Source organism: Microcebus murinus, chromosome 6, assembly GCF_040939455.1.
Source record: "Microcebus murinus isolate Inina chromosome 6, M.murinus_Inina_mat1.0, whole genome shotgun sequence".
NCBI classification, from domain to species: domain Eukaryota; kingdom Metazoa; phylum Chordata; class Mammalia; order Primates; family Cheirogaleidae; genus Microcebus; species Microcebus murinus.
Genome location: NC_134109.1, coordinates 38153864 through 38177781, shown reverse-complemented (window position 1 = coordinate 38177781; position 23918 = coordinate 38153864). Strand labels below are relative to the sequence as shown.

Genomic DNA, 23918 nt, shown 5'->3' with positions numbered 1-23918 from the left:
CTAAAGTCACTTTTCCTACTCTTCCCTTGAAATTCAGACTTAAGCTCTCAATTACCAAAGCTATACATATATATATATATATATATATGCTTAAGATAATTTCAGATTTTAAGATGTCCCTGTAACTTTACTTCCCTTGAGAGGTTTGCAGCAAGAGAAGTTTGTTTTACATTTTTAATTGCATTTTCTCAGTTATCAAACTTCGCCACAGATAAACTTAGTGGACAGGGAGAGTTCCCTTGTATTACAGAGTGTGGTGGTTGGGTAACCTGGCAAGGAAAGACCCTGTTGTCACACATCTGAGCAACGAGACCAAAGGGCTTGCAGCCACGCCGCGAAGTCTGCTTTTTTGAACTGGGAACTCGGCAGAGCTGGGCGGCAACCCTGCCCAGCACCGCGGCCGAGGAGAAAGAGAGCGGGAGTCTTGGGTTACCGCAACAAGAGCAGGAAAATACGATGCCGACTTGGGACACGGCAGCCGAAACCCCTCTCAGCAGCGCCTCCCAAAGCCAGCTACCGCCTCCCCAGGAGAAGGCGCAGAGTCCCCAGACGCCGACTCGGCCGCGCCCCCAGCTCCTTTCTCTACACACAGACGAACACGTGAGCGCGGCAGCGCGGCCCAGCTGTGCCTCAGCTGACCGCCTCCTGATTGGCTGAGAGCGACGTGGGCCGGGGTGGGGACTGGCCGCCTGCGTCGCTCGCCATTGGCTCTCGGAGAACCCGCCTCCCCCTCAGGTGAGGCGGGACCGCGGGAGCGCGCGCCAGGCTCGGCGGGCGGGCGCGCTCCCGCCCTCTCCTCCCCTCCTCGCGCGCCCCCGCCCTTGCCCGCCCCCTGCCGCTGCCTCAGCTCCTCAGCGCACAGAGCTGCCTCGTCTGAGGGTACGCGAGGATCGCCCTCGCGTGTGCTTCGGCCGGTGCGTCGGGCTGGGCCCTGACGAGCCGTCGGACGAGAAGGAGGCTCCGAGCCGGACCCAGACCCCTGTGCTTGCCGCCTGCTCCGCCTGCCTCTGGCCTCACGAGGGGTTTCCCGCCTCGCACCCCCCACCTCGGACTTGCCCTCCTCCTCTCTCCGCGTGTGGAGGGAGCAGCGCTTAGGCCGGAGCGAGCCTGGGGGCCGCGGGCCGCGAAGGCACCGCGGGGACCGATTCGCCATGGAGGGCGCCGGCGGCGCGAACGACAAGAAAAAGTAAGCCCATTGCCTCGGCCGGCCGCCTCCCGCCGGCGCCCCGCCCGCCTGCCCGCCCCGGGCTCGCGGGCCGGCCTGGGGCTGCCGGGGGCCGGCCTTTTTGTTTCTGCCTCTTCTCCCCTCCCGTCGCTTTCCCCCAACCTCGCTGGCCGGGCTCCCCCGCTGTCCACGTCGCCATCTTGTCGTGGGGGGTGGGAGACGCCTCGAAAGTGCTTTCGGGGGCCGGGGTCTCAGCCTGCTCGCCCTCCCGCGGCCGCCGGGGCCTTGCGCCGCCCACCCTGCGCGCCTCAAAGCCCAGCCTGCTCCGTGGCCCCTTCCGGAGCGGACTTCACCCGGCCCGAAAGCCCCGGGAAGAGAAGTGAGCTGCGGCTCGGTCGCCGCGGTCTGCACCGAGCTTCCGCTCCTTCCCGCCCCCATTCTCTCTGGTTCCATTGAAAACTCGGCCCTGGGCGGACCCTGCGCGCTGGCCCCGGCTTTCCGGTGGGCTCGGGCCGGGGTTCCCCACCGAGGGGCTGGCGTGGTGGCTGGCGATCTCGTCCTGCGCTTGTCCATCCGCCGCGGGTGTCTTTGCCTTTGTGCATGAGGGATTTGCCGCGATGGCCTTAAGATACTAACTTTTTAGTTTGCACGTGCAGGTTTTGTTTCGTTTTTTTTTAATCGCCTTGGAAAACTTGCCTAGACAGAGAGTCAGAGTAACGGAAATTTAGGGGAAATAGCAACATTTTAAAGAGAACTTCAGAATTGGACACTTGTGTTCATATCACCTGTCAAGAGAGCGCAGACGTTATAAATCAATATATGCCTCATTCATTCTTGAAATAGCTTAATGAAAATGTAACGGCCGGTTAAATTTGGGCAAACAGCTTTAATGAGATTGGAAAAAAGTATAGAATCAGAGCAAATGAAATACGGTACTAACATGTTGCAAATTTTTTAGAACTCTGTCTCATTTCCTGAAGCTGAAGTATATTAAAGGAAAACCTTCAACAACATGTCCGAAGTAAATACTCATTCTGTTAGAACTTAATGCAAATTTATAAGTTACCTTGAAGTTTGAATCTAAGGGGTACATTATAGAAGGATTAAGAATTGTGAGTTGGACCATTGGTATTAAGAGCGGACCCCCGCCCCCAGTTTTGTCCACTTTGGTATTTTAAACGTTGAGGAAATCATTTTAAGGAATTGAAGATTTATAGTAAGAGTTGTGGTTAGTAGACTGGCTTTACTGTTAAGTCTTTCTACCCTTCTGGGAGAGATTAACTTCCCTAATCAGTATCAGCAGAAGATAAACTTGTTTATAGTCTTGCTGTTTTGCGGATCCCTTATCTTGGTCCTTGTTCAATAGAATGTTAAATTCTCAGTTTGTATACATCAGAGAAAGCACTTTATAAAATTCAAAAAGTGAGCAAACAGGTCTAGACTTAATTCGAAGACTTACTAGGAATTAATTGCAGTTAATTTTGCAGAAGTGATTACAGTGCTTTTGATGAAATGATGAGGCTGCTATATTGTAAACCTCTAAGGCAGATTACCTCTGTGTAGTGACAGTTTTCTGTACTTGTTTGTTATATACTGAATCATACTCAATATAATGCATTATGTTATGCACTAATCACTTCCTTTTTATATGCAATATTTTACTCATTTCTTTGCCATTCATCAGTTAAGAATATCAGAAGCAGCTTTAAAATGAATGAATTAGCTGCTGTGCATCAGCCCCAATTCTAAGTGAGTTCTTAGATTTTCCTCAGTCCCCTATGTTATTTTCAAAATTATCTCATTTGAAAATTTAGCACCCTTGGATCAGATGGGATCGTATTTCTTAATATAGAGGTTGTTAATATAACTGGAAAATTAAGTTAAACAATAAGTTGTGGTTACTCAGCAACTTTTAGGTACTGTTTATTAAAGATGACCTTTTCTAATTTAAGTTTTTAGAAGATAGCAGAAATTGAGGGTCAGGGATTTTCTTGTCATATTTTCATTTTAAATGGGCTCCCAGAGTTGTGGTAAGGGAAACCAATTTGTCTTTTTTAAAGAAGGTCTAGGAAACTCAGAATCTGAGGAGTTTGGAAGAAATTAGAACAGAGAATGGGTACAGTTACAATAGATTTAACACCTACATGGTCTTTTAGTTATACGGGCTGGACTTATTTACTAGGACATGCATATAGATTTTTAGATCTCAAAGGAATGTCAAGAGGTTCATTGTTCTGTGTCAGGCTTCAGGCCAGACTCCTTCATAGTTTTCCAAAACAAATAGTTATTGGATCATTAAAGTAAAATTTCTGAAAATAGACATTCCTTAATTTACTTGTTTAACTTTCGCCATTAAAAGTCAAGAAGCTGTCTCACTTATTAGTGAACTTTTCTCTTGTTAAAATTTTATTTTGATTTTCCTTTTATTTAAGGAAGTAGCATGTCAGGTGAGTAAAAGAATAAAATCTGGAAGCAGATCCTTCCACTTGTGAGCTTGGGCAAATTACTGAATGCTTTGGAGCCTATTTCTTCCTTTTGAAACAATGGTAATAATAGCAGCCATCTCAGCAGTTATTATAAAGGTTAAATGAGATAATGCATGTAAAGCACTTAGCATAGTCCCTAAGATAGTAATCTTGGTTAACAGTTTGTATACTTGAAATTTGGTGTTACCTGTTTGTTAAAGTTCTAGTTTAAACTCCACAACAATTAAAACTCTTTTTTCAAGTCCTTCCAAGTATTTCTCTTAGTGTCTCTTCTGTCTTCATGCATCTTTTCCATCTCATAAAAATGAAATGACTAACATTGGATTTAGAGTTTGAAAGGGGGTTCATTCCTGTTATAACAGTATATCCCTGGGTAATACTGGCATTTAGCATCAGTTATTTTTCTTGAGCAACTGATCTACTCTCTACTCTAGGCCCCCTTCTTCAGGATTCCTCACCCTCATGACTTCTCCCCAGACTACTTTGAATATACTCTGTACTGTAGTCATAAATATAGTATTCTATTCATATGTTCATTTCTGCAAGATATGTGCAAGGCACTTCAGTCTTAGGATTGGCAGTAACTTAAAACATTTTGTGTCTTAATGCCAAAATTTTAAAGTAGACAATTTTATAAAAATCTTTGTTAAAGATGATGAGTTGATAAAATCCTTTCAGGAAAGCACCTACATGGCAGAAAAACTAACCCTTGTTTATGAATTTCTCCAGAGTTTATTTAGACTGTTGGCTTCCATCTCATGGCAGGGCTTCAGGCTGGTATTTTTGGTCTGATTTTTGTCATTCAATTTGTATGAAATCCATATTGGTGAACTCCTTCACATATATGTGTTTACTGAACTCTCAGGTTAATTTAGACTGAGAAGAGTGTTGTAGTTCATTCCTGTGGTACACTGCAAAGCACCTAGTGCAGTTTGGAGAATGTCCAACTTTTCTACCTGTTAACATCCATTGTCTTTGTGGGTCTAATGGTGTCTGGACTCAAGAGTTCAGATTTTGTGGTTACCTTCTATTGTATGTCAAGAATGGTGTTTAGGAGGCTGAGTGGGATTAGTCTCTTGACTGATTTTTTCTGAAATAGTCAAAATAGTTTATGATGTTTGGTGGTGAAATAAATTGTTGTGCATGGATGTTAAAGATTTGGGTGAAATTACTATGTTCATAGTTGCCTTCTCAATATATAATTTTTAAAATTTAGATAGATACTTGAAATATTATATCCCTTTTTAACCTAAGATTGTTAACAAAGGTCTGTTTCTCAATCAGGAGAAAATAATCTAAACACATTGTTGGATTAATTTCCTATCAAGAAATTGATTTTAATTCACAAGAAGAAAATTCTTTTGTGTGTTTTTTTTTTTTAAACTTCAGGGCTAGTTATCCAGTTAGTTACCCAATGTTTTGCTACTTGTGGTGTATGTGTTGTATATGTTTTCAACTTAACTCTAGAGTATTGGAAAGAAAATTTGAAACTAAGATAAGCCAATCTTCTTGTTGTTTAGTATTTTTGGTAAAAGTTTGGTGAGCATGTTTAAATTAATTATTAAGTTTTAGAATTTTAAAAATAATTGTATTCCTTAGTCCCTTGGCACATCAAGGATTAACTGCTTTGTATATGCATTGAGTTTTATATTAATGGTTAATGTTCATGTGTTCTGCAGCAAAAATTAATAAACTGATATCTATTTGCCAGACATGATCCTTTTAGAAAAATTTAATATATGAAATCTTAATTTATAAAAACAAAAATTAAGTGATTACCTCATAACTATTTTCCCCCATAGTCTTAGAAGTGACTGTGGTATTTTTGATAAAAAAAAATTATCCTATCTTAACCATTTCTAAATGTACAATTTAATAGTGTTAAATATATGCACATTGTTGTGTGACTAATCTCCAAAAGTTTTTAATCTTGCAAAGTTGAAACTATACCCATTAAATAACTCCCAATTTCTCCTTCCCCCAGCCCTTGGCAACCACCATTCTACTGTTTCTGCAAATTTGACTGCTCTAGATACCTCATATAAATACAGTCATATTGTTTTTGTCTTTTTGTGACTGGCTTATTTCACATAGCATAATGTCTTCAAGGTTTAACAAATCTTTTCTTTGATGTTAGGAACATTCTAATTCCATGCTTTTAGTTATTTTCAAGTATACACTTAGTGTTGATTATAGTCACTTTGTTGTGCTATTATGTATTGTTCATTCTATCTATCCGACTATAATTTTTGTACCCATTAACCATACCCATTATCCTCCCCTCACTACTATCCCTTCCAGCCTTTGGTAACTACCATTCTACTCTCTTTCTATGAGATGAATTGTTTTTAATATTTAGCTCCCACATACGAGCAAGAACATGTGAGATTTGTCTTTCTGTGCTTGGCTTATTTCACTTAGCATAATGTTTCCAGTTCCATCCATGTTGTTGCGAATGGCAGGATTTCATTCTTTTTTGTGGCTATATACTATTCCATTGTGTGTAAGTACCACAATTTGTCCATTCATCCATTGATGGACACTTAGGTTGATTCCAAATTTTGGTGATTGTGAATAGTACTGCAGTAAACATGGGAGTACAGATATCTTTTCAGTATACTGAATTCCCCTTCTTGGGATATATACCCAGCAGTGGGATTTAAAAAATTTTTAACTATGGATGAGTATGGAGTAAAAACTCAAAAGCCCCCTTCACCACTACCATCACAATCACCACCATCTTGCTCAAAGAATCACTCTTACTAGTTTAGTGTGTCTCATAGACTCTTCTACTTTTACATAATTTATATACATACCCTGCCCGGTTCTGCATGTTTTATATACATTATCTCATTTAAACCTTTTTCCTTCAATATTTTATCTTGGTTATTTTTGATTACTGATACAAGAATTACTTCATTCTCTTTAACTGTAATATTCCTTAGCATGGATGTACCATAATTTATTTAATCATTCCAACTGATAGACATTTAGGATGTTGCTAACATATTGCTATTACGAAAAAGACACAATGAATATCCCTGAATATATAAATGCATAATCTTAAATATTCTTCAAAATCATAGCAATACATATTAGGAAAATGCAAAAAGTATACAGAAAAAATGTACTGGTAATTCTACCACTTAGAGATAACCACTTTTAACATTTTAATATATTTCCTTCCATATCTTTTTTTATATGTGCACATGCATGTGTTTTCATTAGCCAAAATTATACTGATTGGCATATTTTAATATCCTGTTTTTTCATTTAATGTGAGCCTTTCCTACATTTAAATGTTTTAAAATAATATTTTAATTACATACCCTTTCCTTATGTAGCTTAGAAGCACTATAGAGGCAGTATTTCTTAGTAGTTAAAAGCACTGGATTTAGTAGAGTACTTTTGAATCCAAATTCTGTTACTACCTTGTTGGTGTGACCTAACTTCTCTGTGTTGTGTAACTTCTCTGTGCCTTAGTTTTCTTGTCTATAACTGCCTCATAGTTAATATATATAAAGTACTTAAAAAATGCCTAGCATTATAATACATGTATAATGGTGTTTGCTATTGTTAGCTTTGATGTTATTCATAGTTGCCTTGTGTTGGACAATTATGTTTCTAAATATTTGTTACTATAAACCAATGTAGAGATCTTCTTAGTTGGTAATCAGGAATGCAGAGATTTTAAATATTAGGTAATTAAGTGTGAAATGTCCAATTTCTTTATGTACTGAGTTTGACATTTGGTTATTTCTGATATTTCACTTTGACACTTGTTTTATGTTTATTGTGAAGGTACATCCTCAGTCTTTCAAACACATGTTCTTCGGCTTATAATTATATTTCAAAATTTTTTTAGAGCAAAATTTTTGTGAAACCATGGATAAGTCAAAAATTCATGTTATTTTTGCATATGAGTTCCATCGTGGAACCAATGCAGTGCAGACAGCTTGAAATATCAGTGAAGTGTTTGGGAAGGATGTGGCTAATGAACACACGATACCTCGATGGTTTGAGAAGTTCTGTTCTGGTGATTTTAATCTTGAAAATAAGCCACATGGGCAACCCAAGACCATGGTGGATAATGATGATCTGAAAGCTGTAGTGGAAGAGAATCCATCTCAGCCTGTGTGTGAACTAGTAACAAGGTTTGACATTACTACTCCAACAGTGTTGGACCATTTTAAACAAATGGGCAAGATAAAGAAGCTGGATGGTATGGGTTCTGCATGAATTAAACAAGCATCAGAAGAGAAATCCTCTCAAAGCTTGCCTCTCTTTGCTGTAAGGACATAAAGGTGAAACATTTCTACAGTGTATTGTCACATGTGATGAAAAATGGATTCTTTTTGACAGTCGCATTCGGCACAATGGTTAGACAAAGATGAAGTGCCAAAATACAGTCCAAAACTGAATTTCACCAAAAATAGCCAGTGATATCTGTTTGGTGGTCCAGTATTGGTATTATCTACTACAGATTTATGAAACTTGGTCAGTCAATTATGGCGGATATCTACTGCAACCAGTTGGACTAAATGATGAGGATGCTTGTGATTAAGCAGCCGAGATTGGTCACTAGAGACAGGTAGATCCTCTTGCAAGACAATGCTGGACCACATGTCGCACAAATAATGCTGCTCAAACAACAGAAGCTGGACTTGGAAGATCTTTGTCATCGTTTATATTCACCAGGCATTGCACCAACTGACCAGCACTTCTAGGCGTTGGACCATCTCTTGCAAGGAAAAATATTCAATTCTCAACAAGCTGTGGAAAATGCTTTTAATGATTTCATGGCCACTCACTCTCCAGGCTTCTTTGCTGCTGGCATAAATAAGCTACTGTAAAGATTGCAAAACTGTGTTGATAGTTTAGGCACATACTTTGATTAATTGTACAGTATTTTGTTTGAGCTATAATAAACTATACTTTTGATTTGAAATCAGACGTTTTAGATTTAATGTCTTAATATTAAGGTGTTCTTGATAACTAAATAATTTGATTTTATATGATTGCTTAATAGTAGTTTCATTTAATTTTAGAGGACATTTTGCTATGAATAATAATTTGCCATTGGATGTCAAGACTTTGGTATATGAAAATTTGATAAATAAAATTCTCATAAGAACTTCTTAATAGAGGCTAACATATCATCAAGATTATTCTGATGTTTACACAGCCTTTCAGAATTTTCTTTTAAAAATCAGTCTTATGTTTTGATCCATTGTAATCAATTCTAGCCATAATTTTAGGGAAGTTTAGAGTCTCTTGTATGGATTAGGGTTTTTGTCTCATCTCCTTAAGAAAAAGATAGTAATGGTTAGGAGCTTAGATTGTACTAGCTGTGTGATCTTGCATAAGTTGCTTTATCTCTGTTAAGTCTTACTTTCCTCATCTGTAAATTGGGATGATAAGAATAATTGCCTTATAGGGTTGTTATGAGGATAAAATGAGATATCAACCCATCTGAAACACATAGAACAGTTCTTGGCACAAAATAAGGGCTTAATTAAATAGAAACTATCCTTATATTCATGTTATTATAATATTTAATATGTTTTGAGAAGAATTCATTCCCTTAAAGTATCATTATATTGTTTAGAATTACTTAAACCTTGTTTGTGATAATCTGACAAAGGCTACCACCTACCACCTATAATGGTAGAAGAATTACTGATACTTTCTCTTTGATTTTTTCCATGAATATCTGGATTTTGCAGCTTAAATGAATATGCTAGGTTTTTTTTGCATAGACATGTTATTCTAAAATATTTTCTATAGTGATAATAACATGGAAGAAAAATATTCTCTTCAAAGACATTTATTTGGGCTATAGGATGGGAAATTAAGAAAGCTTACTTTTCCATGTTATTTTGGGGGAGGGGTAGAAATGCTCAGGTGGAACCTGAGATCTGTCTATCACTAATAGTGTTACCTAACCCTTTTTATAGACAAGGACACAGAATCAGAGGGTTGGTTACTTGGGAAAATTTATTTGGTAACATCGCGTAGAATGGGTTAGTGTCGGTAGAGAACAGAGACTCTTGCTTTAGAAGGGCTTCTCCTTTGTCATCATTTCCAGAATCTTCATCATGGTCATGGTTTAGAACTAAATAGAAAAAGTTTTCAGGGTCTGATTTCTATTGTATACTTGATTTTTTTTTTTTTTTTTTTTTTTTTTTTTTTGAGACAGAGTCTCGCTTTGTTGCCCAGGCTAGAGTGAGTGCCGTGGCGTCAGCCTAGCTCACAGCAACCTCAAACTCCTGGGCTCGAGTGATCCTTCTGCCTCAGCCTCCCGGGTAGCTGGGACTACAGGCATGCGCCACCATGCCCGGCTAATTTTTTATATATATATCAGTTGGCCAATTAATTTCTTTCTATTTTTATAGTAGAGACGGGGTCTCGCTCTTGCTCAGGCTGGTTTTGAACTCCTGACCTTGAGCAATCCGCCCGCCTCGGCCTCCCAAGAGCTAGGATTACAGGCGTGAGCCACAGCGCCCGGCCTGTATACTTGATTTTGACACTTGTATTTTTTTCCTATTATGTAAGTACTTGATTATTATAACTTATTCATCTTCCATTATATTTAAGGAAATAGTTATTTCAAGGATAGGTTCTTTTGAACCTTCCTGAGTTCCAGTCTCAGGTCTATTACTATCTGAAAGCAAATAATAAGGGAAACAGAAAGAAAAGGATTTTCGAGCTCAGGAGGACCTAATATAAAAGGAGAAGAGTGGTAGAGTAGGTGATGTGGTTTGTAATACACTGCTGTTAGCCACAGTGATTCTTGACTTTTTGATATTTGTGGCATTCATGAAGGTATTAAAAGGTGATTTTTTTAAATGTTGTTTAAAGAATTGAAAAAATTCCACATTTATCACATTTTATTCTTCATCTGGTTATCTTTGAACCCTACTCACGTGCCTAATATTTTGAGGCAAAGTTATTGCGTTTTATTAAATGCACACTTACTCTTATTGGCTTGTCATTAAGTTTTATTGTTAGCTGCTTCTTCCCAGCAATTGTACTTCCCTTTACATAGTATTGCCCAACCCACTCAATTTAGTGTTTTGCCTGACAAACAGTATATATTATAGAATGTGTATTTAGTTGTGGCTAAAAATATTTGTTTCTCATTTTTCAAAATGTGCTGGCCTACCTGTTAAACTTCTGCTATAAGATCTGCTAATGGTTCTCACATTTCTGTGGTTTAATCACCTGAGCAATTAAGATTCTGATTTGATAATTCTGTAATGGGACTCACGGATCTGTATATTGTACAAGCACTCAGATGAAACACAGGCTTTAAGTTGCTCAGAGTAAAATATCAGGATTATCTGTGAGATTGTTTTTTAAACAGATATGCCAAGCCTATATTTGAATCTTCAGGGTTGGGTTCTGGGCTTTTGTATATCTAGGGCAAAAAAGTTCAGAATGTATCCCTCTAATTTTAAATAGTTATTTCCCTCCTATTTATTTTACTGCAGCATTAGAAAATCAAATATTCAAGCATTTTTGTGAGGTTATTGGAGGGTGAATAATCCATCTATCTCTAATTGTGGATGTTTAAGAGAGATCTTGCCATGCTTTTAAGATAATGATTACCTAAGCCAAGAAATTTAAGTTGCTTTCAAAAATAAAATAAGTATATGTATTCTAATTTTTGAATTTTAAATTAATAATGAAATGCAGACTTTTCAAAATTTGAAAATTAGACTAGCATGAGAAACTGAAAATATTGAATTGTACTGCTTATTCAGTCTCTACTTATCTTTTTAAAAAACATCCAGAATACATACTAGAATATATTTGCTTTTTATTGGAAAGAAATATGATCATCCCTGCTTTATTTCCAAAATGAAGAAACATTTTAACTTGTTTTTAATTAGTCTTTCTAGAAAACAAGTCAAAAAGTTAGATTACAGCCTCTTTCAGATTTTTTTGGCAGATGCAGCTATAATGGTAGTTCAGTTCTTAGTGAATTTTTCTTTAAATAAATTACAAATGATCTGTGATCCTGCCATCTTGAATCTAGGATAGTTAATATTTGTAACTTCACAAGCACTCTTTATCATTGTATTGTTCTGGTTTTATCTGTGCATCTGTGAGTAATAATATGTATATATATAGATATATATGTTTATATATACACACATGCATTATACACACACAAGTGGATTCATACTCAAATTCTTTTTGTATAACCTTCTCTTTTCACATAATACTGTAGTGTAGCATATTGTATAAGTAAGATTCATTTCTATAGACTTTGCCTTTGACCTGAAATTTTATGTTATTTGGATCATGGAAAGATAATTTCTGTGCCTAATGTTTTATCAGTTAGGGACGACTGACCCTGGTAACTGTTACTGAATAAAAACAAGCAACATAAAGATATATTTGTCCTATAACAACTCCACGAGGGTAGGGTCTTGGTCTGTGTTGCTTATCGCACTGTGTCTTATGCTGGGAAAGATGATCAAAAAATATTTGATAAATAAATAACATTCTCTAACATAAGAGTATCCTCAAGGTTCATTTTTAAGTTTATTGATTAGAATTCAGAAGATATTTTCCCAGAGAAAATAATGATAAATTATAGATGTGTAGCTGTCCTGAAAATATAATTTATATTTAATTTGAAATGTTAAAAGTTTGCTGTTTTTCCCATTAAGTAGGGATAGGTTTTTTTTATTAAATGTTACTTGTTTGAAATATTCTGGTTTTGTAAATTACTAGATAGAAAATATAACAACAAATCCTATTAATATAATACTTTATATAATATAAATATATAATATAATACTTTATAATAAATATAAAATACTTGTCTCAAAGTAACCCCCTTAAAAAGACACCGTTTTCTTGAAAAAGACTGTAGAAAACAAAATTAGTAAACTCATAGTTCTACCTCGGTTTGAAGACATATTTATAAAGATGATAAAGCTGTTAATTTAATGGGCTAAGAACATTAACTATAACCATCCATTTTCCTGACCCCATTAGCTTAGGACAAAACAGTAAAAGGACAAGAATGTAGATTGAAGTGGAAGGGGAACTGATCTTAAAAATTGAACCTGTTTTTAGCAAATTGTTATTCTTGTTTCTCAGCTTTCCTTACATTTCTAAATCTCCTCTCTGGCAAGATCACTTATTCTCTTTGGTGATGATGGTGGTGCTACCTACTCATTGTTACATTGCTAAGTGATTTGTTTTAATCAATAGCTATTTTTTTTCACTTAAAGAGGATGGCACTGCTGGCTCTGGTGTTGACCTGGCTAATGCTTGTATTTGCCTGTGTTCACATTTATTCCACAATTCATTTATTTAACATTTATTGAGCTGCTTTTATGTGTCAGGAACATAGGTAGGTGAATGAATGGTTGTTTTATACACAGAATTAACTATCATACTCAGTTATTGTAGCATTTATTCTTGCAATAATAAATATATTTCAGTTGAGTGATAGAATTTCAACTTACTAGTTCATAATTCGGCCAGCACTTATTGAATACTTCTTATGTGTCAGGAACCTTCTAGGTGGTTGGGATGTAATGCTGAACAAAGTAGACAAAAGTCCCTGTCTTTATGGAACTTACATTCTAGTGCAGTTGTGGGGTAGATAATAAATTTAATAAACAAGTAAGATATAGATGATTAAGTGCTTTTAGAAAAATAGAGCTGGGCAAAAGGACCAGGATGGCAGCAACAGTCAGGGAATCTCACCTCAGTGAGAAGGTGAGAGTGGGACGAAGACTTGAAAGGGTCTTTGTAAGAAGTAAGTAAGCCTTGTAGGTATCTGACTGAGGCAGCTATAGCGCAGGGAGAGGGAACAACTAGTGCAAAGGCCCTAAGGAGAGTGTTTGAAGAACAGCAAGGAGACTAGTGTGGTTAGAGCAAAGGAGGGAAAGTGGTAGAACATGAGGTCTAGGAGATAATGAGGCCAGATCATGGAGGCCCGTTTGGGCTGTTTTAAGGACCTTGGGCTTTTACTCTGAATGAGGCAAAAAGCCAATTTAAGCAGAGGAGTGAGGTGACTTGGTTTTCTTGTTAAAAGGATTATTCAAGTGGCTGTTACACAAGGAAAAACTACAAGGGGCAAATAAGCAGACAGACAAAAGAATAAGATTTTCACTCTAACTTATATCTAGTATGCTTACTTATATTTGAAAATGCATATCCAGATAATCACAGTAAATCTAAATAATATGCCTAGTTCATAGTACTGACATTGTTATGCTGGTTAATTATGATTATAATCTATATGATTACAGAAGCACTGATAAAGCACAAACACGGGGATTCCCAAACAGAATGTTGAAAGAGCAGTCAGCTTTCCTTTGCCTGATATTAAAGCCAAATAGCAGATTTGGGCCAAACACTAAATTCAAAGTAAAACTTATGCACATCCCTACTGAGAACACAAAGATGAATTTGGGGCAGTTTCCTGCTTCCAAGAAGCTTTAAGGGTTGTAGAGGAAGATAAATATAGCCAAATAACTAGAATAGTCATTTCCACCAGATAGGAGCAGTTTTAGAAGACAGAAAAAAACAGAAACAAAATTATGCTTGAGTTGAATCTTTAAAGTTTCTCACATAAATTTACCAAGCTGTGTATTGGGAAGAGTACCCCAGGTAGAGAGAGAGTAGAGTGGACAAGCCAGAAAGGAGTAATACAGTGCTTTTGAGTAACTACATTGTGGCTAAAGAATATGAGAAATGATTAGGATAAAGAGATGGGCAGGAAACTAGGTAAGGGAGGGCTTCCTTTTAAAGTAATTAGACCTTGTCCTGTGTGCATTTGATGGGATTTTAAGAAGAACTAATACTAGAATTTTTACTTTGTGGTAGTAATTTGAGAAATTAAAGCAAAGTAACTGTGGTAAGTGACAATGATCAGTGTTCCCAAACTATACAACGTATATCATGTGCATCCAGGGAATTTTTAAAGACCTAAATTTTGGGGTTCTGCCTCAGATCTACTGAATCAGAATTCACAAAGGTGGGGCCCAGGAATTTGAAATGGTGGATGTCCCCAAGGTTGTGATGCAGCTAGACTAGCTTTTGGGAATACAGCATTAGGTGACTATTTTAGTAGACTAAGTGGGAGGTCCTTGAAGCTCCTTGAGGGCTATTCTACTTATCACTAGATTCCTAGTACCTAGCATAGTGCATGGTACTTGATAGATGCTCAGTAAATATTCTTTGACTGAAGGAATGGTACATGTTATTTTGAGGTTCAAGGAGGCCACTCCTCATTTACTTTTTTAGTTCTCTAAATGAGCTGATACATGGTAAATACTTAACACACAGTGCCTGATACATACTAAGTGCTCAGTAAATGTTAAAGAAAATTTTATTCATCTTTTCTCCCATAGTACTTCTCACTTTAGGTATCTTGTAATTAGCTTATGCCTAGCCAGATATCCTGAAGTGGATATGCAGATCAGTTTTAATTTTGGCATTCTTGCCATATAAAGAATATGCAATAAGAGTATCAATTAGTGATGCACCTTACCACATTTTTAAATTATTATTTTAACTGTACAAAATATATAATAAAAGTAGTTTGAAAAATACTTAAACAAAATTCTCTAAGAAATACCCAAAATAGGTGAGAATTTAACATGTTAAAGTCAGAAATAAAAAAGCAATGGGAGGCTGGGCACAGTGGCTCATGCTTATAATCCCAGCAGTTTGGGAGGCCAGAGTGGGAGGATCACTTGAGGCCAGGAGTTTGAGACCCACCTGGGCAACATAGCAAGATCCTATCTCTAAAAAAAAAAAAAAATTAGGCATGGTGGTACACATCTATAGTCCCAGCTACTTGGGAAGCTGAGGCCGGAGGATCACTTGAGCCCAGGAGTTGCAGGTTACAGTGGGCTGTAATTGTGCCACTGCACACTAGCCTGGGTGATACAGCAAGGACCTGTCTTAAAAAAATAAAGGCATATATAGGGAAAAAAGAATTTAGATTTCCACCGTATCATCAAAATAAACTCCAGGTGGTTTATATCTAATAAACTATAATAGGTGGAAGCAGATTAAGATATTTATTAATTCTTTGGAAGAATACTAATAAGGAATAAAACACTAGAAATCTCAAAGGAAAAGATTAATTTGGCTTTATAAATATTTTTTACTCGCATAAGACAAATATAAGAGGGAACGGAGTCTGGAAAAAAATTGACATCTAAAATGACATGGTTTATATTTATAAAATATAGAGATTGTTTAGATTTATAAAAGTAGAATCAATGTAAATTAACTGAGCAGATTGTGAAGTGTAGAGTAGAACTGTATGTAAGAAGTTATGAAGTATATCTTAATATTAAGCTGGCACCAAATTGAATGTTTACTGGAATGTGCAAAATCTAGCTTCCCAGGCATGTCAGAGCGATCAGTCAGGTCAGTAGACAGTCCTATGCAGACAGCAACACAGTGCTCAAAGTCAGTCAGGAGAAAAGAATAGTAACTGGATTCTCTTACGGAAATATGCGATGTTATACCAAGTAGTGATGTGTTATAATTTTTGTTGATTTGTTTAGTGGTGTTTTGGTTTCTAAAATCCCTTCAAATTGCTGCAAAATACAAATCAAAAACTTGGTGAATCTTCATTTTGTTTTCCTGTGAAAAATGATGGAATTAAAAACCTTGAAAGTTAGACCTTGAGGGTTACTTTTCAGTGTTTATGCCACTGTCCTATCAAATTCTGGAGGACAGACAGATCCCTTTCCCACTTAAAAACCAGTCAGTCTCAGAAATCACCTCACCTGAGGAGAATACATCATTATATTATGTAGTGTAGATCTAAAGTATTAGATCTACACTATGTACATAGCTTTAGGTATAGATCTAAAATGGTTTTAGTATTTTTAAAAAACCGTCAGCCTTTTTTCATTAATTTGGACTAATACAAGTCAGAAGAACTTTGTCAAAATGAATGCAAAGAAAACAAGGAAGTGGCTGTGCTGTGACTGCCAAACAGATGTTGATCAAAACACCAACGGTGACCTAAGATGTTCAAATAGCTGCTCTGTACAAATAAAGTCTACTGAGAGTGTATGGGGTAGATTGAATTACTATCATCTGATTCTCTTCCTGTAGTGGTTGGCATTGCCCACTTAAAGGTTTCCTTCCTTTGAAAAGCTGGTGGACTGTGGAGCAGAGAGCATCTATCTATTGTAGGTGCCTTTCAATTAGGATTTTGGATTTACAGACAGACTCCAAGGGCAAGCCTGGTCCTGAGTCCTTCTGAATAACTTAGGGTCAAGTCCTAAATTCCAAAGCCAGTCCCTTTCCCTTTATGTCTTTGAATATATGAAGTTGACAAATTTTGAACTATAATAATGGTCTAGACTTATGAATACTTATCTTGGCAATTAGAATGAGTTTAAGTACCAAAGGAGGCAAGAAAGTTTCATCTTTTCTCTGCTGCATCCCTTTTAATAAAAGAAACTGTTCTGTAAAATTTGGATTCAATCAAAAGGCTGCACTTAAGGACTTGGAAGGTCACAAGTGGCTTAAGTCCACAGGTTCCACACCCTTGTAAGGGACTACAAAGCCAGACTTAGACTGCTTGAGTTGGAATACAGGTTCTACCATTTGTTAACTGAGTAACCTGGGTAAGCTATTTAGCTAGGGTCCTTATCTGTAACATGATAATAAAAAAGATTAAATAAGTTAATAGATGAAAATGTTTAGAATACCACCATGTACATAGTAAGCACCATACAGTAAGTGTTTGGATTTAAAGCTGGAGGCAAAAATGCCAACTAAAGAGTGAACATGAAAATTTCCTTGCATTTTCCTTGGACTGCAGACTTTAAAAAGTGCTAGTCAGTTAAAACAATGAGATAGAGTTCACACCAGTCAATTTGGCAAAAATTAATAATAAGATAAAAAAGATCCATAATATGTAATACTGAAGAATGCATGGTGGAATTGATATACCCATGTACTGGCAGAGACAAAATTGGGTATGGACCCTTTTGGAAAGCTATTATTTATAACAAATTTAAATAGCACCTCTTTTATGTCATGAAATTTCACTTCAGAATGTCTGTCCTGTCAAAATACTGACACAAATGCAAAAGTAGCAACAAAAAACTACTTGTATCTTCAGACCAGAAAGTTTTTTCACTAAATAATACAGTTGGGCAGTATTTATTAAAATTTATACATTAAATTTATTAGAAATAAGTCTGATCAAGTCAATTTCTTAAAAGTCAATACCTTTATAATTAGGAACCCTAACGGGCTTTTTGTGTGCAATTAGTAGACAACAGATGACTTAAGATGTCTGCAATTATTTTATGTTCCTAATCTAAGGAATAATACATTATCTGTAAAACAGCTGTTGATTATTCATGAACTTTGTACACAAGCTTAATAAGACACTGGCTCAAAATTATTTTTCTAAATATATTTCATATATGAAATAACTTCAAGATATGATAGTTTCATGTCCAGTACTATATGTTAGATAATAATAAAATAATAAGTATTACAAAAACCACAGTACCACAGAGATTGAGCTGTTTTGCAAGTTTACTCAAACACCTATTCTAGAAGAGTAATGGAAACCGGTAAACTATTCAAAAGACAGATTTTTGACTATACTCTTAACTGAAATAGCACCTTACACAGGTACTATTAATATGTATAAAAATAACATAGGGCCCCGCACTGTGGCTCATGCCTGTAACCCTAGCACTTTGGGAGGCTGAGGCAGGAGGTTTGCTTGAGGCCAGGAGTTCAAAACTAGCCTGGGCAACATAGTGAGACTCCTTCTGTACAAAATATTTTTTAAAATTAGCCACACGTGGTGGGGCACCTGTAGTCCCAGCTACTGGGAGGCTGAGGCAGTTAGATCACTTGAGACTAGGAGTTCAAAGCTGCAATAAGCTGTGGTCGTGCCACTACACTCTTGCCTGGGTTACAGAGCAAGACCCTGTCTCAAAAAAAAAAAAAAAAAAAAAAAAGGAAAAGAAAAACAAACAAACAAAAAAGATGGCGATTTATAGAGAAATACAGTGACTTTATTTGTATGCTGCAAATCTACTTATTTCCTTCTGGTCTACACATCTTTCATTGTGCAATGTTTAAGTAGTAAAACAAATAGTACAAGAATCATCTCTGTGGGACCTATGCCCCATGGTCTAAGAGAAATAATTCTTGGTAGGTACTCTGATTCTGTGGTATATGACTGATAAAAAGAGTCTTCCTTTGAGTAGACAAGAAGCTGGACAATTCAGATTCTGAAACTCAGAAGAGCTTTGAAAACTAGCTTTAAGTTTAGAAAATGTTTTAAGAGCTCCCACAGTCACATGTGAAGAGCATCATACAAATTTCTCCATTAAACCTGTATTATAGGTCCCTGATTGCCTTCTGTCTAGACTGATTATATAATAAAGGACATAATGATTTCCATCACCTTCTTCATCCCTAATGTAGGTTTGTCAACTCTTAAGGTATCATATTACTTATTTTCTTTTTTTTTTTTTTGAGACAGAGTCTCGCTTTGTTGCCCAGGCTAGAGTGAGTGCCGTGGCGTCAGCCTAGCTCACAGCAACCTCAAACTACTGGGCTCAAGGGATCCTCCTGCCTCAGCCTCCCAAGTAGCTGGGACTACAGGCATGTGCCACCATGCCCGGCTAATTTTTTGTATATATTAGTTGGCCAATTAATTTCTTTCTATTTTTATAGTAGAGACGGGGTCTCGCTCTTGCTCAGGCTGGTTTCGAACTCCTGACCTCGAGCAATCCGCCCGCCTCGGCCTCCCAGAGAGCTAGGATTACAGGCGTGAGCCACCGCGCCCGGCCTACTTATTTTCTTAAAGCTCAGTTTTCTTCCAAAATTCAGGCTCATTCTCAAATTCTTCTTCTCACAGTCTGCACTAGCTTAAATATATTGTCCTTGAAACATTTTATTCAACCTCTTGTTTCTAATGGATTTGTTTTAGAAGGACATTGCCACACTTTGCTATCTCCAAACTTCTGGACAATACAAGTATTTCTAAAGGTATGGAGACATTTCATCACCATGGTTAGCTTGATCAAGTACCCTTTAAGAAAAGCACATCACAGGTATTATAAGGATTTCAGTTTTTTTTCACCAAGAGTTTCATTTGGGTAGTAACTTGTCAGTAGCTTACATCAGTTGAGTAGTTCAGAAAAAGGAGGATGGGATAGTAAGTCGGATTAAAGGTGCTTATAAGATTCTGAACACCTGGGCTGATTGTGGCATTTGAACAAATATTCAGGTTTATCTCATGAGGTCATTGCTCTTCACTCTTTCTTTGGGTGCTTTTATTTGAACCAGATAGGAATCTGTTTCCCACAGCCATCACTACCTCTCACCTACCACTTTAAGAGGGGAAAAAGGTGAGGGAAACAGCATCTGCTAGGATCAATAGGAGCTAACTCGGTTCCCCCACCCCTTTCCAGGAATATTGTGTAGAACTCCAGTATATATATAAAATCGATTTTTTTTTAAGACAGAGTCTTGCTTTGTTGCCCAGGCTAGAGTGAGTGCTGTGGCGTCAGCCTAGCTCACAGCAACCTCAAACTCCTGGGCTCAAGCAATCCTATTGCCTTAGCCTCACAAGTAGCTGGGACTACAGGCATGTGCCACCATGCCCGGCTAATTTTTTCTATATATATATATATATATTTTTCTCTCTATATATATATTAGTTGGCCAATTAATTCCTTTCTATTTATAGTAGAGACAGGGTCTTGCTCTTGCTCAGGCTGGTTTTGAACTCCTGACCTTGAGCAATCCGCCTGCCTCGGCCTCCCAGAGTGCTAGGATTACAGGCGTGAGCCACACGCCCAGCTATAAAACCGACTTTTAAAACTGTTTTAGCCAGGCCCGGTGTCTCAAGTCTGTAATCCCAGCTTTGGAGGCTGAGGTGGGAAGATCTCTTGAGCCTAGAAGTTCAAGAACAGCTTGGGCAACATTGAGAGGCCCCATCTCTACAAAAAATAAAGCGTTAGCTGGGCATGGTGATGTGTGCCGGTAGTCCTAGCTACTCATGAGGTTGAGGCGAGCTTTCGTACCACTGCACTCTAGCCTAAATGACAGAACAAGATGCTGCTTCAAAACAACAACAACAACAAACTTATATACATTTTAAGTTCAAATTTAAAATATTTATAGTGAGAATGAGGCAACTCTATGTGAAAAATAAAATTGCAGACTGTTGATGTTGTTACATTTTCATGTAGCCTTAGCAATTAATTTATTTTTTAAATTGTATACCATTGAGAAAATTCTGATTCATATAAATAAGTAGTTACAAGTGATAACAGTTTTTAATAGTTCAAATTAAACCTCAAGGTACTAAAGTTAAATTGATCAAGATGCCTGAATTGAAATTCTTGTATCAAAGTTCAGTTACTACAGTAACAAATGTTTACATTCCTTATTAAAGTATAAAGGTCATTTAAGCACACAAACTTAAGTGCTAAAACTATAGTATCAATGTTATCACAATACAATTCAACATGACAGGAGAACTGGGCTTCTGTGATTGTATCTTTCAGCTTTTCAGATTACTTGGAGGAAGGAGAAGGTTGAAGTGGAGACAACTACTACTTCATTCATAGGATGATAGGAAGATTAAGTGAAATAATGCTAGCAAAGTCCTTAGCATACTGTTAAATACTCAATAAATCATCATGGCTGTTTTAGTAAATAACCGATTTAACAGGATTGAATTGAGGGGCCTAGGAGATCAGCTTAAGTATTTGAAATAGAAGCAACATTCTCCACTAACAAGATAAACGTTGTGGAAGCACAAAACTTTGGAGTTAAAAAAAATAATAATAAAACCTGGGTTCAAATCCTGCTTGCTATATAATGGCTGTCTTTAACCTACTGAATCCCAGTTTCCTCATTTATAAAATAGGGACAATATTTAGCCTATTTATAGGTTGTTTTGAGAGAACTAGGTACCTGGTACTTTGTGTGGGGAACATAATAGGCTTTAATAAACAATTGCTATTAAGGAAGCAGCTAAGGACAGAACCAGGTTTAGCCTTGCATTCATCTGGGTCAGGAGGAATAGATGCCACTAGGCAGTTAAGCAAAGGAAGACAGTTTTGGTTGGTATAACTTATGAAAATCTTTCTGACATTTTTCTTGGATGAGTTCCTTAAAGATAGATAGATCATTGGATTGACACTTTTATCTTTGCTAATCTGTTCCTTTAAATTCTTGGAACATCTTTTGTGCCACATCTTTTCTTCTCCCATATCTCTGCATTTATTTACGACCTGTTACTCCTGTAATAGATAAGAGGCTGCTAATGGTATAAGCAACTGAAAACAGTGGCTTTTTATAGCTTGCTAGTATCAATTCCTATAGCTTATGGTCAGTATTGTTCATGTGGTAGAGTAGAAGGTGAGAAAGTATTGGAGTCAAAAATGAGTTTGTAGCTATTACTGTTCTACCTGCTTAACAAATCCTGCTTTCAAGTTATTATGTACAACTTTACATAGTTTCTCTAGACTTAATTATGGTTTCTCTGTGTTAAGACTACTTTTGAATGACTCTGAGGTACAGCCTTACGTATACAGGTTACTGTAAGTTTTTGGCTAAAATAAAAACATCCTCTCCAATTTGATACATCAGGGAGAAAATACCTGCTTTGGATAGGTTTAAAGCTTGACTTCAGACTTGTGAGAGGGAGTTCCTTATGTCAACAGTAATTCAAAATTTTTATAGCTGTCTTTTATAAACATTCATCTATAATTAAGTAGACAAATCTCCATATAATTTGATTACATACCATGTTCTAATCCTTCTGTGATGGGCAGAAATGTAAAATTAGTTTTATTCAAGCTAAGGCAAATTAACTTATGTACATTTTCTGTCTCTTCTTTCTCCTTTTTTTTGGTTAAGTAGGATAAGTTCTGAACGTCGAAAAGAAAAGTCTAGAGATGCAGCCAGATCTCGGCGAAGTAAAGAATCTGAAGTTTTTTATGAGCTTGCTCATCAGTTGCCACTTCCCCATAATGTGAGCTCGCATCTTGATAAGGCTTCTGTTATGAGGCTTACCATCAGCTATTTGCGTGTGAGGAAACTTCTGGATGCTGGTGAGTTGTTTTATAAGGGCATAATAGGCCTGAAAATTAGAAATCAGAACTATTAATAATTAGAAATTATTTTTAGAATGAGGTGACAATGTTTTGATTTTGTGTACCCTGTTATGTTGTGGTATGTGTACTTTTTATAATTTTTCAGTAATCCTTACTATTTTCACCAAGTTTTTTTCTAATCAGTTTAGTTATTCTTTGAAATAATCCTTCTCTTTGTATTGTAAATTGTTTTGCTTTATTCTCTTAAACATACTCTTTAAATTCTTCTCTAATATGACATTCATGTTATTATTTGCTATTAAAGCTTTATTCAGGAATTTTTAAGATACTGGCCTTTTCTTGCTTTTTTTCCCTTTATCTACATACCCTTCTTCCTTTAAAAGCATGACTCTTCTTTATTTTTAATGGTTTCCCTTGCTGTATTACTTTAAATAATCTTTTTAATTATAAGATTTTCCTCTTCTTACACCCTTTTTAGGTGATTTGGATATTGAAGATGAAATGAAGGCACAGATGAATTGCTTTTATTTGAAAGCCCTAGATGGTTTTGTTATGGTTCTCACTGATGATGGTGATATGATTTATATTTCTGATAATGTGAACAAATACATGGGATTAACTCAGGTAAAATAGCCTCATATTAAGAGCTCTTCCCTCTTCTATGATTTTTATGATGTAGACCTAATTTTTAAAAATGTGTTTACAGTTTGAACTAACTGGACACAGTGTGTTTGATTTTACTCATCCGTGTGACCATGAGGAGATGAGAGAAATGCTTACACACAGAAATGGTAAGAAAAGCCTATTAATTGATTTAATGTGACATGTGGTTTTAGTTAATCAGATACTGTTATTAACTTAAATTTTGCTATTGTACTAACCTATGGCAAAATGCTAATTGATATTTAATAAAATGTTAACTCTATTCTTTGTTAAAACTCTTAATCTATTTTTTAGGAAATTCATAGACTACCTTAAAATACCTAATTCCATAAATAATTATATGTATGTATGTTTGTGCATGTATATATATGAATAGATAAAATAAAATGGAAAAATAAATAAAAATCAGAACCAGGGGAGCGATAAATTAAAATACAACTTTAAGACAAGAAGAAGTCATAATACAAATGGCAGATAATAGGATTTTAGATA

General features: G+C 36.7%; 1 protein-coding gene across 2 annotated transcripts in view; it reads left to right on the top strand.

Moving 5' to 3' along the window:
- The first annotated feature begins 830 nt into the window (after nucleotides 1-830).
- Nucleotides 831-23918, top strand: part of HIF1A (hypoxia inducible factor 1 subunit alpha) — a 43115-nt gene continuing 20027 nt past the window's right edge. Inside the window, exons 1-4 of one of the 2 annotated variants that reach the window (XM_012777650.2) lie at nucleotides 831-1186; nucleotides 22570-22760; nucleotides 23242-23387; nucleotides 23470-23554. In XM_012777650.2, the coding sequence (XP_012633104.2) occupies nucleotides 1152-1186; nucleotides 22570-22760; nucleotides 23242-23387; nucleotides 23470-23554 (457 nt within the window). In that variant the 5' untranslated portion in view covers nucleotides 831-1151. Of the gene's footprint in view, nucleotides 1187-22566; nucleotides 22761-23241; nucleotides 23388-23469; nucleotides 23555-23918 lie in introns of both variants that reach the window. The other variant, XM_012777649.2, reaches the window with a different exon arrangement.